The following is an 18,180-nucleotide window of genomic DNA, read 5'->3' on the forward strand; positions in this document are numbered from 1 at the left end:
AGACACTTCAGTCATGGTGCAATAAAAGAAACACCCATGCTCAGCCGCATCCCACAATCCTTTGGTGCCATTAGACCCAACGTGCACGTGACCGCCACTACAATATGACGCAGCTTTCAAGTTAAAAGCAATCGTTAAAAGTAGTGTGAAAAAATCCACCATCACCAACGGGTTTGGAAAAGCCGGTCTGCTACGTGCCAGAAGTTTCCTTCACTGTTGTGGAAGGAAACTTCTGGCGCACGCACTGCGCAGAGGCGCACGCAGATCGCGTATAGGTGCGTGTCGCGCGCTTATAAGTGACTGCTGCTCTCTTTTACTGGTATGTTTTTTTAACCAGCCCTGTTATTTCCACATTGCTGCCGTGTTACATGTGGAAGGAGGGGAGAGCTGCTCTCGCGTTCCGCTGCAGCTACCCTGCTCCTTCTTAAACATGCACGCGGTTTCAGCACATATACATCCTCAATCTACAACACAGTGTGGCGAACCGGGGGTTAGCCCTGCCTTAAACCCCTAAGACTCATGGGAAGTGGGGAATCTGAGTGTGAATTTCCACACCATAACTGAGGGAGCTGTTTGCTGAAGTGAGTTCCATGCTGTTTGCCAGATGTGGGTGTGTACAAATAAAGAGGTTAAACTACTATTTACCCCTTCCTCTCTGAGCCCAGTGGGGTTTCAGTGACATGTCAATTGGATTGCCACAATATTTGGTTTGCATAGAAGTGCAGCAAGTGTTTGTAAAAGGCAGTTAATTCTCATTAAATCGGGTGTGCTCTATAGCCTGGCAATTATGGAAAATGGAACATCTGTGGGGCATTTGCTGTGACGACCACACTGAAGGATCTGGGGGGTATTCCAGAAAGCAGGTTATGCTAGCTCCCACGGTAAATTTGAGGCTAAGGAAGATGATAACCTCAGCTTTTGGTTCCAGAAATGGAAGTATGTTTCAGGGTATGTCAAGTTGCCATAGCAACTCATGCTCTGATCATAGCCTGGTCTGGAGCAGGTTTAGTTGAAGGTTAGTTTGTTTTCAGAGAAGTGAAGCAGCATGGCATATCCATTTGAAGATGATTTAGTGGATGAAGAAGCTCAGATAATACTTTTTCCACCATGAGAGGGTGATAAGACCACATATGGATGTTGGAAAAATAAACTTTTTTACTTTGATCTAACTTAATTATTTGCTTTAGTTAAGATAAATCAATTCTTTTTAAAGTGAGCTTAAAAATAACACATAGTTATCAGACGGTTATTTTACTTTCATTCAAATTAATTCAATTAAGTAGGTGTAACTTTGGTGCTGCTGTTAGATTAGCACCGCAAGGGATTGTGGGATACCAATCCCTTTGCCTGTCTGGATTTGGGTTTAAGTGTGGGTTTTTGTCCAAATGTGTTTAGCTGTTTTACTGTGTTTTGTCGAGTTATTTGTCCAGTTATGTTTAATTCTTTCAGCACCATGAGTGAGAGGGAGGAAGAGGATGAGGAGGTTATTTAGCAGCCGTACTACTTTGCAATATAGGGTTAAAGTCAGATAAATGGTTAATGAATTCATGATGCAAATCTGTTGTTTCTTTGAATTTATTGTTATAAAAATGAGAATGAGAGTAAAAGAAGTACAACAAAAATTAAGATGGAAAAAAATTGAATTGAATTGGAGTAATATGACATTTAGTTAGACAAATATGTAAATTTGAGTTGTAAAAAATAATTATTGAATTGGATAGACGTAAGAAATTAGGTTAAATAAATATAATTCAATTACTTGTTACCAATTGAATCAATTCATTTAAGTTTTATAAGTTGTGTATATATATATATATATTCATATATATATACACATCACAATCTAATTTGAAATGAGATAGAAACTCCTGCGTTTACTTTGTCCGTTCTTTTTCTACAAGCAGAAACTCTTTCTTTTGCTGATGCAGCCGAATTACTTTTTTGATGGACGTATAATCTTCATACGCCGTCATTTACATCTCAGACTCCGTCTCACTGAAATATAGCGGTCTCTTTTTTTCTCCACTCGTTTCCATGGTGACTCCGGAAATCGGCGATCCATTGAGAATGTCTTTATGTACTTGACATGCACGTGCATTAACCCAGGGTTACCAAGTCGGGCGTAATTACGCTAACTCATATCCGGTGTTTTGGAACCGACATACCCAGAGTAAGCAAGTTCAGGGGGGTATTCCAGGAAGCATGTTTAAACTAGCCTGACTTTAAGCCTGAACTCTGGCTGAAATCCGCCTGAACTCGCTTACTCTGGGTATGTCGGTTCCAAAAGACCGGGTATGAGTTGGCGTAATTGCGCTCGACTTGGTAACCCTGGGTTAATGCTCGTGCACGGAAGGTACATAAAGACATTCTCAATAGATCGCCGATTTCCGGAGTCACCATGGAAACGCGTGGAGAACCAAAGAGAGCGCAATACTTTCGTGAGACGGAGTCTGATATTTTAATGACGGTGTATGAAGATTATACGTCCATCAAAAAAGTAACACAGCTGCATCATCAAAAGAAAGAGTTTCTGCTTGTAGTAGAAGAACAGACAAAGTAAACGCACGAGTTTCTGACCTTATTTCCATTTTCCTTGTGACGCATATATATATAACTTATCCAATTTTGCCACCTTAAATGAAATACTTCTATTGGTAACAAATAATTGAGTTAAATTTAATCAACCTAATTTCTTACGTCTATAAAACTCAATAATTGTTTATACAACTCAAATTTATGTATTTATCCAACTAAATGTCATATTACTCCAATTCAATTAATATTTTTTCCATCTTAATTAATTATATTTCTTGATCTCTCATATGTCTAAGTTTGAGCCGGCAGATATACTCATTTTTAGAACAATAAAAAGGACGGGGAAAAAATTGCACGTTGCACTCAAATTCATTAAAGAATTTTCCGCCTTAATCATTACCTTATAAATCTGAAGGGGTGCTATATAAACTCATTATCCTCTCCTTCACTCTTACTCATGGTGCAGAGACATAAGCACAGTAGGACAAGATAACTCAGCAAAACATGGCAAAACACAGTAAAACAGCTAAACAACTAAAAAAATTTGGTCAAAAAGCCACACTTAAACCAAAATCCCTCCAGACAGGCAAAGGTAATGGTATCCCACAATCCCTTGCGGTGCCGATCTAACAGCAGCACCAAAGTTACACATACTTAATTGAATTAATTTGAATGAAAGTGAAATAACTGTCTGATAAATACGTGTTATTTTTAAACTGACATAACAAACAAATAATTTATCTTAACTGAAGCAAATAACTAAGTTAGATCAAAGTGAAAAAGTTGAATTTTCCAACATCCATATGTGGTCTTATCACCCTCTCATGGTGGAAAAAGTATTATCTGAGCTTCTTCATCCACTAAATCATCTTCAAATGGACACGCCATGCTGCTTCACTTCTCTGTAAACAAACTAACCTTCAACTAAACCTGCTCCCGACCAGGTTATGTTCAGAGCATGAGTTGCTATGGCAACTTGACCTACCCTGAAACATACCTCAATTTCTGGAACCGAAAACTGAGGTTACCAACTTCCTTAGCCTCAAACTTACCGTGGGAGCTAGCATAACCTGCTTCCCGGAATACCCCCCAGGTCGATTTCAGCCAGAGTTCAGGCTTAAAGTCAGGCTAGTTTAAACATGCTTCCTGGAATACCCCCCTGGTCTGGCTTTACTGAACCTGAAGTTTGTTGGTAAACACTAGGGATGGGAATAGAAGCCCCATGAAGCCTCATTGGGGTTCATGTAATTGTGCCGGAAAAATTAACCACCCATTCAGGGCTTCGAAACCACACAGAACAGCGTCATCTGGTGGCGAACTGGATGTATATCGACATATGTTTCAACAAAGATCCTTGCAACACTTCAATTTGGAAATACTGATGAAAAAACATAAAACAGAAAATTTTTGTTAATGATGATAAAAAAACAACACAACATGTGACGCTTTCTGTGAGAAGTGCTTGACACAGCAAAATACATATCACATGAAGGAAAAAATACGCGCAAAAAGAATACTTATAGTGCCAGAACCTCTGGATGTACATGCCATTGACTATTTCACTGAGCTATCTCTAATCACGAGTAAACGGCATGCCATCATAGATTCATTGCAGTGTTTTTTTTTTTTTTATACACAACCTTCATGATGTAGTGTTTTATTAGGAAAAACCGAGCTGAAATGATCCTGAGCCACAGAATGTTTTTAATAGGAGCCATGGTAAAGTGCTATGAACTGACGCAGATTCCAATACAGGGGAAACAATGGAACTGGTCGTGAAACGTTCAGGATTCATTTCGCATTTCTAGAGAATAGCGCGCCCAACTGTTCAAAACACAAGTGACATCTGAAGTGTGGTTCGACCAAACGAAGCATTTGGCGCGTCATACGTCATCCACCACGTGATCTGCGCTAGTTGACACACGCCCCGAAACATTGTGCCGAAACACTCTGTTTCATGAAGGTGAACCGCGCGCCGAAGCGCCGTGTCAAACGGGCCATCCCTAGTAAACACTATTTTTTGGATGTATAACCACAAAACCATGATGTTTTCTTTTGCTGATTGTTTCTACTGCGTACAATCCTGATGTTTTAGCCTAGCTTTAGCTTCAGAAACATTTCTAAGTCTTTGAAACTCAAGAGAACCACAATGAGATCCGATGTTCTTACTTAAAGAACTTTCCCAGGAGTGCTCAACCAAAACAAGCCTTGAAACTCCTCCAAGAGGTCATACAAAAGTAGAAGAAGGAAAAGGACCTGGAAAATTTGAGGTCCTTTTCCTTTTTTTCTCTCAAAACTTTATTCTAAAAATTAAAAACAACTACCAGTTATTTTCTCCAAATCCCATCATCTCCCCAAACACCAGTGAGTCACCCAGGGTCCTCTGGAGGCTGATTTGCTGTCACAGAACAGATGAATGAAAACAAAATGAGGATGTTCAAAAGCGCCACACAATCCAAAAGCTTGTCACCCTCACAATCCGGTAGGCTGGCACACACACTGACGTGTTACCATGGAAACACATCCCCCCAGGCAGAGAGCCACTCATTTGTTCCCCGCAAAATAAAATAAGTAAAACACAGGACAAGACGACAGACAAAATGGGCAAGAACAACTAAGAAGGTCCCATGCACTGCAAAAGAAAAAATAAAAGCAGAAAAAAAGGAAACAACAGCCGTCTTTTCAGGTCCTCTCATCCTGCAGCAAAGTCTGATTTCCCTCTGAGGTGTTTCTGATCTTCTGACAAACAGTGGATATAACCCAAACCTGGAGTATATCTATCAGCCTCAGCTGCAGAACAAGCTGGCTGCAGAGACAGACGGTGGAGGACATGACAGGAACTTGGACCTGCAGACACTTACGTTCTGCTTCCCCACTATGTTGTCAAAGGGGAGCTCGGGACTCCAGGAGGCCTCATTGAAGGTGGCACTGCTGGCCCGCCGGTCGGCCGAGCTCACCGCCTCCTTCATAATGTCCTCCGGCAGTGCCAGCATGCTCTCCTCGGGCTGCTTGATCAGGTAGGTTTCGATGTTGTGGCGGCGGAGGAAGTCGTTGCGGTCCTTCCCGTGACCTTCCTCCACCTCGTAGTCTCCATTCAGGCAGTCCAAGGCTGCTTTGGAGATGTGGATCCTCCTGGAGAAACAACAATGACAACCCTGAAGAAAGGTTACAGCAGTTAACCTTTTCAAGTCCCAGTCCGATAATGTTTTGATCAATTGTCAAAGTGTTCCAAGTGTTTTTTTTTTTACTAGGATTATGTCATTTTTAACTAAAATTTCAATACCTGTGTCGTTTTCTAGGACATTGTTTCTGCAGAGCGGAAGAAGTTCATTAGAAATTCACCTCTGAGTTGTGGGCGGGACTGTTGGTGAAGAGCAACTCCACCCCCTTTCCCTCCCCGTAGCTGAGAGCTCTTTGTTTACACGCTCTCCTTCTAGCATACAATGTTTGGGAAAACAAACGAAAGCTATATCTCTTTTTAGGACTGCAAGCTGCTACAACACATAGGTGTTGATTCTTTACACCTTTACAATGATTTGAGTAAAGAAATAATCATTTTATGCATAATTTTCTTTATATTTGTTCTCCATCATCTAGAAAATCCCACAAGAAGATCTAAAAAAACACCAAAAAAAATCATTTTTTACCGGAGTGGGTCTTTAACACCGGACTGTTAAATAATGTAACATCTAACTCTTTGATCAATTGTGCAACACTTTTTATGCTTGCAAGGTGTTGCATAAAACGGCAGGATCTGGTGGGATAACGGTTATCGTCTAAACAGTTCAAGAGTAATTCAAAGCTAGCTGAATGGTATTTCAAAGAACGTCAAAAGTGGAACTAAGGGTGCATTTAGACTGGAAAAACCGGTTGGTCGGGACAGAGTCCTGAACCTTGTGTGTGGTTTGTAGTCACACTGCCGTCAAGGGGACTTTCCTGGTTAAAGCAAAGCTTGTAAAGAAAAACACATGACTCATTCTTCAGTCACTGGCCAGAAATGACGAGGGCGGGGCTAAGTATCCTGTCCTGCGCTTTGCAATCCTTATCGGGAAAGTTCACTTAATCAAACTCGCTGACCAATTTTAAACGTCTGTGTCAACGTCAGGCTCAACACTTTTTACTCGTTTTTTTGGTCCAATGAAGGCATGCTGCAGGGCGGTTTCTGAGAAGAAGACAGCTAAGAAAGTAAACTGACGTGTTTATGACATCTAGAGTGTCGGGTAAAACAGTGAGAAACAATGTGGATCATGTTAAAAGTTGTTTGAATGAGCCTGTATTCATCCAACAACATTTCAATGAATTGCTCTGTCTCACCGAGAAAGAACTACAAGGCTGCTTTTAGGATGACGTCACAGAAGCACACAGACAGAAAAGCACTTTTTTTCCGGGGGAAGTAAACTCTGGTTCACTTTAAGGGAACCACACATAAATACACTGTAAAGCTGCGTCCTTAAAGGGTTAAGGACGTCTCTTTGGTCTTCTTATGGTCGTGTTTTCTAGGATTCAGAAAGTGAGTCCAAGTGACGTAAAAATAGGAAAGCCTTTTTGCGATAAGTGGTGTTTTTGATGTTGTCATTAAATTTTTTTACTTCATCACTACTTTGCAACGTTCTCATTTGCTGACGTTAATGTTTACACAAATGTAGGTAATTTAACCCAATGCTTTTAGTGATAAAGTTATCAATAGAGCTACATTTTCCTTTAACTTTGAAGGGTTGATTGTTCTTCTGTTGCACATAGGGAGAACTGTAACAAGAACATAGAAAAAACATGTTTACCCAAATTTGTTGTGTTTTTAAGGATAAATTATTCTACACATTAAACCACTGACTATAAACTAATATGTAGGTGGCTTTTTTCATGTCTAAAAAGAGCATTTATTTTTGAAAATATTTCTGTCATTCATAAAGTCAAGCTTATAGAAGACGTCCAAGGAAAAATGATCAGTATCAGAACAATAAAAATGTGTGCTTTTAAAAATCATCATTTGTCTCATCCTGATTCATCTTCAATAATCCTGGCAAGCAGACAGTTTCCCCCAAAGAAAGAAACAAAGAAATGGAGGGGCTCCAGGATCGAACCCTGTGGAAGTCCTGTAGAGCAGCAATGCTTGGAGCTACACCAAAACATAAAAACTGATTACCAAATCTCTTGTCTCTGGCTTTCGAGCTTGGGACATGCGCCAAATAAACCATCCTGGTTCCTTACCCGGGGATGCCGCCGGACTCCAGTTTGTTGGCAATGTCCACATCCCAGGACCAGACGTCAAACTGCCATTTCCTGAGTCCCAAAACACCACACAGCACCGAGCCCGAGTGGATCCCGATGCGCATGTCGATGTCGTGTTTCGTCCGAGATCGAACATATCTGAGGATTAAAAAACAACAACACAGCGAGATTCAGCATGACCCGGCAGACTTTCAAGACGAACAAACAACGGTAAATGAATTGGAAGAATGTGGCGTGGGCTGACTGATCCACCGCTGCAGGATGGGAACCGATGATGAAACTGAGATCTCAAAAGTGTATTTTAGTGAAGTAAACCAACAAACAAGCAAAACAAATGAACACATTTTAAAAGAAATCAGTGCAGGAAAATCCCGCCAGTCTAAGATACGTCACAAGATACTTCTGTGTCATTGTAGGTTCATCAAATGCCAAATAATAAAACAGCTTTTGTTTGATTTGTATGTTAATTCAGGTATTTCCTAAGTGACTGGGATGTCACCCAGAAAATGACTTAGGTTGTGTCCGAATTCCCACCCTGATCCCCGACTACTAAAAAACGAAATAGTGCAGGACTATCTAGTGCCATGGATTTTAAAAGCGATTCAGACGCCATGCTCACTACTTTTCTTTTTTTTAAACAGCCAATATGATATCATTGATTTCAGGAAGTGGAAATCTAATTGATAAGAATGTTTTATGATGACCATTTATCAATCCACCATGTCTTAATGATGAAAACATTAATGATTACTTTCTAAAAATGCAAAGAAATGTTTTTTTTTTTTTTTTTTACATAAAAAATTCTTCAAATGCAATGCATTGTGGTCTATATTCCCCAATGGAGTGAGCATTGATGGACACTGGTTTTTCACAAAGACTCCTGGGAAATTTCTAGAACACTGGATTTTGGAATTGTAGATTCGGAATTAAGGAATTGCCTAAGTTCCAACCAAATGGAGTCAACTCAGTCGCCATCTATTGCGAGACAGACACCACCATGCTGTGGAGCCCAAAATCCTCAGAAAGCAGTGGTTGGTCCGGAATCTGTCAATCAGACGTTTAGCATGTTCAACCTACTACATACTTTTATTGAGGCATCTGATTGGTCGATTTATAGCTTGAATATCTTGCACAACAGAAAAAATAAAATGAATAACAAATTAGCAAGAATATATTTAAAAAAAAGGTTATTTTGACAATGACTGAGTAATATTTTTTGTCTATAGAAGAAAAAAGATATGGAACGCGAGGGGTAGGGGTTAGTCAGTCGAGTTCTGGTCCCCACCCCTTTGACAAGGGATTTAATTTATGATTTTTAATTTAAACATACAAATATTTTAATTTTATTCTCTGAATTCCTCCATATTTGCAAAATTGTCTCCTTTAAAATGAAAATAGTATTTGAAACCATAAAATGTTCCAGCTTGCTCTGAGAGGGTTTGGGTGTCTATATTTCTTTGTGTTCTGTTTGCTTACTATTTCTCACCCTCAGTACTGGGGGCACTGGATGAGAAGAGGTTAAATATGAAAGTTATTATGTAAAAATAATGTATGTTTGGCTGTAAGTTATGCACATTTTCCTGCAGGAGGAACAAGCTGTATCTCCTAGCAGAAAGTCAAATCTTCTTGCCAATAAATTAATTCATTTGTCATGAAATCTTTATAGCGTTTTGGCTTTATTTCTTGAATGCACTTCCACCTTTGGAAACAAACGACTAGATTGGCTTTCAGCACACTTTTGCTTCTCAGATATTCCAGCTGTAACTGCAGGTCAATGCAGTGAGCGGCAGCTCAGCAAATTTGCATGTATGACGATGACCTTTGGCCAAACTGAGTCCAGATAACAAGTTCCTGTCAGCCGCTCTTTTCCAGCATATCTGCAGCTCTTCTATGAACTACATTCAGCTCTCTGCAGACGTTTCCCACCACGTTAATATTACATTTGTGTCTCATTTCATAGCGTTTGGTCTTCATTACAATAAAAGAAGGACTGAAACCGAGGCTGATTAAAGGGCAGACTGGGGCTGTTACGCCCGTTCTTGCCGCCCCAGCTCATTTCACTCTTCGTACCAGCACAAACAGGGAGGTGAAAGGCATCCTGGGAGTTTTTCAAGATGCTTAAAGTCTGTTGAAAGACACCTGGGGTGCTGGAAGATGCTTTTCAGAGGTGGGGAATGCAGTCATTGATGGATGCTTGTTTTATGCAATATCAGATTTTGACTCTAGGTGGTGCTATTAATAAAGGTTAGAACTTGTGTTAGTAATATGCTTTTTAATCTTTTTATTTTTCGCTCAACATAATACGGTGGCCAAGAGACGCAAGACACATTGACATGTAAGATACAGCAACAACAAATCCCAGTAAAAATGAACAAATACTGAAACATGACAACAAATCCCGGAACACAACAGCAAATGACGAAACAGATTAATAGTTCTGAAAACACAAAAGCAAATCTGTGTGCAAATTACCAAATCCAGAAACACAACAATTTATGACTTATTTGATTTGAAAAAAGTGTTTCCATTGCAGTTTTGTGAAATATGTCAGTTTTGATACATCTCAAAAACCATCTCCTCCAAGAGGAAAAACTTTTTTCTGAACGAATCCATTAGAGGGATTTATTTTCGCAAAACCAATTTGCGCAATTTCATAGTCAATGGAAACAAAGCTAATTACACACAAAACTTTGGGTGCCAAAGAGTCTCACATCTGATCTGTGCGTAAAAACAGTTTTGTGTGTGTGTGTCAAGCAGTTGGTGTGTACTTTTTAAAGATTAGTATGCATAGAAAATTGTGAGTTTCTGTAATTTTAAGTTGTGCGTGCATTCATTTTGAATTTTGTGTTTGATATATAATATTCTACATGTGAATACAGAATTGCAAGTGCATACAGTTATGCACACGCTGGCAGACACAAATCCAGAGAATCTATTTTCTCTTCATAGAAACTGCATCTTCAGCAATTCTACTTCAACCCAATGTTGGCGAGCATTTCTAAAGTTCTTGTTGAAAAAATATTAAACATTGAGTAAAATTTGTTGCTCTTTTTAGTGCTGTTGATGTGTTTAAACTTTTAACACCACAGCTATTGATGCCCACTTAACGTAATTCCAGCTCTGGAAGGCCAGCTCTGCAGAACAGGAGCTGCAGTTCAAGCCTGCAGGCTTCTTCAATGACAGATGAATGTGTTCAAACATGCTGCATGAAAGACAGATGCTACTGCTTGGAGAATGTCAGCTTTTAGAAAACTCTCTTCATTGACATTTTTGTAGCTGATCCAGAAAAAAACAGATATTCATGACTGGATTTTTACAACGTGACAAGTTGATCCTGACATGTGACCTTCATCATCCTTTAGAATCTGGATGGACTGAGAGATTTATGTCATTTGTAAAAAGACAAGAGACAGAGATGAATATTTATCCAAATGATCAGAATGTAAAGATTGTCTTTCAGCTTCAGTCCAGTTCAGTGTTTTGTCTGAGCAGCTGATTCCACTGAAAACCAGACCTTTGGTGTTTTCAGCTTTTGAATCATTGAAGTAGAAAAACTTTTGGATCAAATCTTGAGGAAAACTTCTCATTTGACTGGAATGAAACTGTTTTACTGCAGAAAGTCTAGAGGACACAGACTGAGTGACAGAGATGTTTTCTGATCTAAACAAGAACTCTGTCATTTCTGGAGTTCCAGGAAAACTGCCTCAGTTCTTCCCTCATATTATTCCCATTTTTCTTCATCATATTTCACACAAACTCTGGAATGAAGACAAAAGAATCAGGATGTTTTTATTGTTAAATGATCAGAAACAACTTTTCTCTGAAGAACAAAGAAATGAAAACACAAATCTTTAATCCAAAATTGTCAAATGAAGCAAAAAGAAAGAAAACAAAGTTGTAAATGTTCTTCTTTCTACAAACACAATCTTCTCCTTCAGTTTCTTCTCTTGTCATTTCTGTGTAGAACAAACAGAGAAAGTCTTTGATTGTGACGTCACTGATTCCATTTGTGTTTCAGTTTCCTTCAGTTCACATGACAACAACACAAAAACATGAACAAAACATTTTTCTGAAATTTGAATTCAAACAGTCAAATTCCCAAAGTTCAAAGAAACAACAAGAAAACAGATTTTACTCCAAAAAGTTTGAGATTCATGTTCAAAAATGTCTCAAATCCACATTCTAGAGATTTTTCATTTCTCTCTTTATTTCTGACTACAAACATTACTCCACAGAATATTAACAGTTAAAACGTTTAGTTCAAAATGATCCAAAGCAGAGAAATCACTAAAAACAAAAATTTCATTACTTTCAGGAACTATTTGAGTTTACAGAACTCTGCTGTGGCTCCATAACCCAACCACAGTCCAGCATGGAGCGGCTGAGTGAATGTGGTCTGGACTCTGTGGAGGAGAGTCATGCTGTCAGAGACGCTGTAGAAGGACAGAACACCTGCTCTGTGATCCAGGTACACTCCTACTCTGAAGGAAACAGGAGCTGACATAGAATATTTTTTGCTGTTGTGGTTAAAGGAGAAACTGTTTGGAGAACAAAATAATGACCAAGATTTATCATTATAACCAAATCTACTTTCATTTCCAGATCTGCTGATGTTCTTGTATGCGACTGCTAGACTAACAAAGTCTCCTCTGCACTCCACCTCCCAGTAACAACGTCCAGTCAGATTCTCTCTACTCAGAACCTGAAACCAACCAGTAAATCTGTCTGAATGATCAGAATCAGACTGAGGTTGTTCCATCACTGTCCCCTTTCTGTTCTCCTCTGACAGTAACAGTTGGCTGTTTGCTGTGTTTGGATCCAGTGTGATTTGACATGAATATTTGAAGAAGTCAGCTCTGCTCTTTGGTTCTGGTTCTGGTTCTGGCAGTAAAACATCCACATGAGTGACTGTCAGTGAAATGTTTGTCCATTCCTCTCTCAGAATGTCCTGCAGTTTGTCTCTGAGCTCTGACACAGCTGCTGTCACATCCTCAAAGTATCTCAGAGGACGGACATTGATGCTGGATGAGTGTGTGGACTCACTGAGTGGTGGCAGTGAGGGGTAGTTGAGCAGAAACTGGCTGTGATCCTCTGTGAGTGAGAGCTGCTTCAGCTCAGCGTCTCTCCTCTTCAGCTCAGTGATCTCCTGCTCCAGCTCCTCCTGAAGATCTTTGACTCGACTCACTTCAGTTTGCTGCTGGGATCTGATCTGCTGCTTCACATCACAGCTTCTTTTCTGGATGAGACGGATCATCTCAGTGAAGATCTTCTCACTGTCCTTCACTGTTTGATCAGCAGAGTGATTGATGGCCTCCACCTCCTGTTGAAGCAGCTTCACCTCCTTCTCTCTGTCCTGGATTCTCTGCTGGATTTGTTGTTGACTCTCCTCCAGCTCTCTCTGCCTCTCAGTCCTTTCTGCTGCAGCTGAGACTGTGTCGTGGCCTCTATGTTCATCCACAGAGCAGAGATAACAGATACACTTCTGATCAGTGCGACAGAACATCTTCATCACCTCATCATGACGGGAGCAGATGTTCTCCTGCAGGTTCTTGGAGGGTTCCACCAGCTTGTGTTTCTTGAATGCAGCTGCATCCAAATGAGGCTGAAGGTGTTTCTCACAGTAAGAGGCCAGACAGATCAAACAGGACTTGATGGCTTTCAGTTTTCTTCCAGCGCAGACATCACAGACCACATCTTCAGGTCCAGCATAGCAGAGATCAGCAGGAGCAGATTGGAGTCCAGTCTTTTTCAGCTGATCCACTAAAGCTGCTAACATGGTGCTTTTCTCCAGAACAGGCCTCGGTGTGAAGGTCTTCCTGCACTGAGGACAGCTGTGGATTTTCTCCTCTTCATCCCAGAATCCTTGAATACACTTCATGCAGTAGCTGTGTCCACAGGGAATAGTCACCGGATCCTTCAGCAGATCCAGACAGATGGAACAGCTGAAGGTTTCTTGATCCAGATCAACTCCTTTCTGCGCCATTTCTTTTCTCAGACTCAAAAACTGAGAGAGTTTCACTTCCTCATAAACCAGTGTGACTCTGATCCTCCAATCAGGTGTTTTCACTGTGAGTTCAGCCAATCAGCTCTTCTCTTCTTGTTGGTTACGCCCACCATGACAGAGGAGATCTGAGGTAAACATGTGAACAAACCGGAGCTGTGGATCAGATAGAGGAGCACTTAAGGTGACTTTTAATTTTTGTACACAGAAATATTTTTCCAGCGGCAGAGCTACATGGGTACAAGGCTTAACTTCCAAAGCCGCCCGTAGGAAAAGTGCATGTTTGTGCCAAACTCGAGTTTGTATCCTCTAGAAACAATGTTTTTATAGACACAATGAAACATAAACTGTCCTGTGCAAAACAGAAAATGATCCAACAGTTAAAGTAGCTAAGGTCTTGTCAGCGCCCACCATGGCCCCTCACGATGCATAATAAAAAAAATATCTTGGTGTCCTTTTCTTTTTCTCATATGTTACGGCCCCTTTGTGATTTCCCCTATACTGAAACAGGTTTGACTGTCAGGGCCGTAACAATGACCTTGTTGATTTTTACACAGCACAACTTCTATGCAGAGCCAGTGGGAAATCGTTTTCATTCAATATCCAACAACAGTTATTTGAAAATGAGGGTGGCTACAAAATGAGATGATGTAGGAACTTCAAGATCAAATTGATATGAACCGCAAAGAAAGGTTTCCGTGTCTGTGTGTGGCACTAAAGTTTGGAACAGGTTATGTAATGAGCTCAAACAATGTTCAAATATTCAACAAAATGTATAAACAAACTCTGATTTCACGACATGAAAATAAGGGGACTTAAGGATCAACAGGTGACTAATTCCAAATACATGTGTGAACTTGATGATGGTAAAATGATCAAAGCTCTTTTAGTTACAACCAATGTGTAAACATCGTTTAATGTACAATAATTATTACTGAAATGTTTTTATTACAATAAAAATATTAATTTTCTTACTTAATCTGCAATGTTTAGCAATAATTAACTAGTTTAATGTGATAATGTGTTCTAATGATAATCAATGATTATTACATAATGGTTACCGTTACTGTTTACTGAAATCATAAATGAATGTTTTCTAAAGATAATCAATCATTACTAGGCTCTGGATTTTGTTACTTGAAAATAATATATCGGATCAGAACTGGATTAAAAAAACTGTAAAACTATGAAATGAATTAACTCAGTAGGGGTGAGTTTATATAAGTTTGCTACTTCCCACTCGTTTTTAAGCAATAAATCAAGTTCTACTTAATTTTAGTTAATGATCAATATATTTAATCAGGCAAATATGATTTAATTGACTTTTTTGTTTTGTTTTCTTTTCTGTTTTTTTAATCTTTGCATTTCAACATTTCTGTATAAATATGTGTACATTCTTTAGTGTTTTGACTACAATGCTTCGAATAGATAAATTAATCCAATCAATAAAATCAATCAAATCAAATCAAAACACCACCTACTGAGTTATCACGTAGAATGCAAAAAAGGGCAGTTAGACTGTCCAATCAAAGAAATCCAATTCATATCCCCTGAAAGGTTTTGACGAGTCCCAAGGAAACTATCTCAAACTTGCTGCACTCAATGTCAGATCTTCATGCCACAAATCATTTTTAATCAATAATCTTATCTCTTCTTTTAATCTTGATTTTATGTTTTTAACTGAAACATGGCTTGACAAAAACCCAGGAAACATAGTTCTAGTCGAATCAACTCCCCCCAACTACAAACATGAATCGGAAATACGAGAAAATAAAAAGGGTGGAGGCGTTTCTGCACTGTTTAGAGATAATATTGCAACCCGCAGACTATCATTTGGTGTGTTTTCATCATTTGAGTGTGTGTTCCTAAGATTGAATTAAAACAAACTCCTCCCTTACTCTGCATAGTTATGTGCAAACCTTCTCAGCACAGCCAAAGTTTCATTGATTATTTCACTGAAATGCTCTCAGTTGTGTGCACAGACTTTGATGGTCTAGACATTACAGGTGATTTTAATGTTCATGTTGATAATGTCAATGACAGAAATGCAAAAGAGCTCAATGCTGTCTTTGAAACCTTTGATTTAATTCAGCATGTGAGTTGCCCCACCCACAGCAGAGGGCACACTCTGGACCTGCTCATCACAAAGGGGGTTAATATTTACAATGTCAGTGTGGGTGATGTCGCCCTCTCTGATCATTTCTGTGTATTCTTTGACCTGCTCCCAAACCACCGCCTGGCCCTGCAGTTGTCCAAAGGAGACAAATAAATGAGAGCACTAGGGCACAGTTTGTAGAAATGATTAACCCTGAAAACGCCTCTGGTGCCAATGTTGATGAAATGCTGAATTCTGTTACTTCCAGCATCTTCAATGTTCTGGATGCCATTGCCCCTATGAAAGTTAAATTGAGAAAACATAGACAGAAAGCTCCCTGGAGGAACGATGATCTAGTCAGGGCACAGAAACAACAGTGCCGCAGAGCTGAGCGAAAGTGGCGCAAGTCAAAACTCCAGGTTCATTATGGAATGTATAAGGGGGAGTTGTACGCTTACAACCAGATCTTATGCAGAACAAGGGAAAGGTACTTCTCTGAAATCATTGGAAGTTGCAGCAGCAACTCTCGTGTCCTGTTCAGAACAGTAAACAGATTAACTAACCCTCCAACCCAGCTACCAATAGAACTGGTTTGCACACCTAAATGTAATGAGTTTGCTGTATTTTTTAATGACAAGGTTCAGGGCATTAAAAAAGCCATCAACTCCACAACACATATAACTATCCAACGGCCACCTACTCACTCTAAGCTGACTCACTTTGTACCTGTCACTGACCAAACTGTCCAAGAGACCATCACCCGTCTGAGCTCGTCTACATGCTGCCTTGATGTGTTACCCACTAGATTTCTAAAGTCTGTCCTGAACAGTGTGTTGCCATCAATTACTCAAATAGTTAACATGTCTCTTCAATCTGGAATATTTCCCGAGGCCTTAAAAACTGTAGTCATTAAACCTCTCCTGAAGAAAAGTGGTCTTGATCCCACTGTACTGAATAATTACAGACCTATCTCTAATCTGCCATTTTTAGGAAAAGTCCTTGAAAAAGTTGTCTACCAACAGCTCACTGACTTTCTCTTATTAAACAATTCATTTGATGTTTTCCAGTCAGGTCTTAGAACCCATCATAGCACAGAAACTGCACTTATTAAGGTAACCAACGACATCCGCCTGAACGCTGATGATGTCAAAGTCACTGACTTAATCCTGCTAGACCTGAGTGCTGCCTTTGATACTGTTGATCATGGGATCCTTTTGCACAGACTCCAAGACTGGGTTGGCATTTCTGGATCTGCTCTAAATTGGCTCAAGTCTTATCTAGAAGACAGGAAATATTTTGGTGAAATTGGGAGTTGTGTCTCAGACTGCATGGCCTTGACTTGTGGTGTGCCCCAGGGATCGATCCTGGGACCCCTTCTGTTCAACCTCTACATGCTGCCACTAGGGCAGTTAATACGCAGTAATAACATATCTTATCACAACTATGCAGATGATACTCAGATCTATGTGTCACTGACAACAGGTGAATATGGGCCGGTGGATTCACTCAGCCACTGCCTCCAACAGATCTGTGCGTGGATGCAGAACAACTTTCTCCAGCTAAACTCAAACAAGACCGAAGTTATTATTTTTGGCCCACAGAAACAAAGAGAAAGTGTCAGCAGCTACCTTCATTCTCTGTCTCTTAAACCCTCAAATCAAGTCAGAAATCTAGGGGTAATCATGGACTCTGACCTGAACTTTAACAGCCATATCAAGTCAGTAACATCAGCGGCATTTTACCATCTGAAAAACATTGCCAAAATCAAAAACATAGTGTCAAAGCCAGACCTGGAGATACTTATTCATCCATTTGTCTCCAGTAGGTTAGACCAGTGTTTTTCAACCTCTTTTGAGGCCACGGCACACTTTAACCTTGACAAAAATCCCGCGGCACACCAGCATCCCCAAAAAAAGCAGCAATTCATGGTCTGTAATGATCGACAGCAATGATCGCGTCTCTGAGCTTCATTGTGACTCTGTGGAAAGCTACACCGCTAAAGACGAGCTTTAGCTGGTATTTTTGTTAGAACTGAGCGACTTTATCTGCAGAATTAAGAACAAGGAAGTGAAGACTTTAAGCACTTCTGATTGGTCAGACTGATGACATGTGATTAAACCTTCAAGAATGATTGGCGGAGACAGTTGAAGGGGCGAGACTTTTCCGCAAATTGTTATAGCTGCAGGTAAATCCCGGTTATGTCATTCTTATCAAAATGTTTTTAATAGAATTAAATAAACACAAAGAAAATGTAATTTTAAGATCTTTTATATTCCTAACTACTCAGTGTTTTATCAGCGCCTGTTTGGATGAACAAAGA

The 18,180-nt window shown here is 39.8% G+C and overlaps 2 protein-coding genes across 4 annotated transcripts in view; both read right to left on the bottom strand.

Moving 5' to 3' along the window:
- The window catches only part of adcy8 (adenylate cyclase 8), a 134,872-nt gene that overhangs the window by 66,706 nt on the left and 49,986 nt on the right, over positions 1–18,180 (bottom strand). For all 3 annotated transcript variants that reach the window (XR_002875123.1, XM_023965391.1, XM_023965392.1), the window contains exons 6-7: positions 7,744–7,902; positions 5,397–5,667 (exon numbers count right to left, since the gene is read on the bottom strand). Coding sequence is in view for 2 of the 3 variants with exons in the window: in XM_023965391.1 (XP_023821159.1) it covers positions 5,397–5,667; positions 7,744–7,902 (430 nt within the window). In the remaining variant the exon portion in view is untranslated. The remainder of the gene's footprint in view (positions 1–5,396; positions 5,668–7,743; positions 7,903–18,180) is intronic.
- On the bottom strand, positions 11,894–13,767 carry LOC111949087 (tripartite motif-containing protein 16-like). The gene has a single exon (XM_023965394.1). It carries the CDS (start codon positions 13,745–13,747, stop codon positions 12,083–12,085), a length of 1,665 nt encoding a protein of 554 aa, XP_023821162.1. The 5' UTR covers positions 13,748–13,767; the 3' UTR covers positions 11,894–12,082.

The sequence above is a fragment of the Oryzias latipes genome, chromosome 17 (assembly GCF_002234675.1).
Source record: "Oryzias latipes chromosome 17, ASM223467v1".
In the NCBI taxonomy this organism is placed as follows: Eukaryota; Metazoa; Chordata; class Actinopteri; order Beloniformes; family Adrianichthyidae; genus Oryzias; species Oryzias latipes.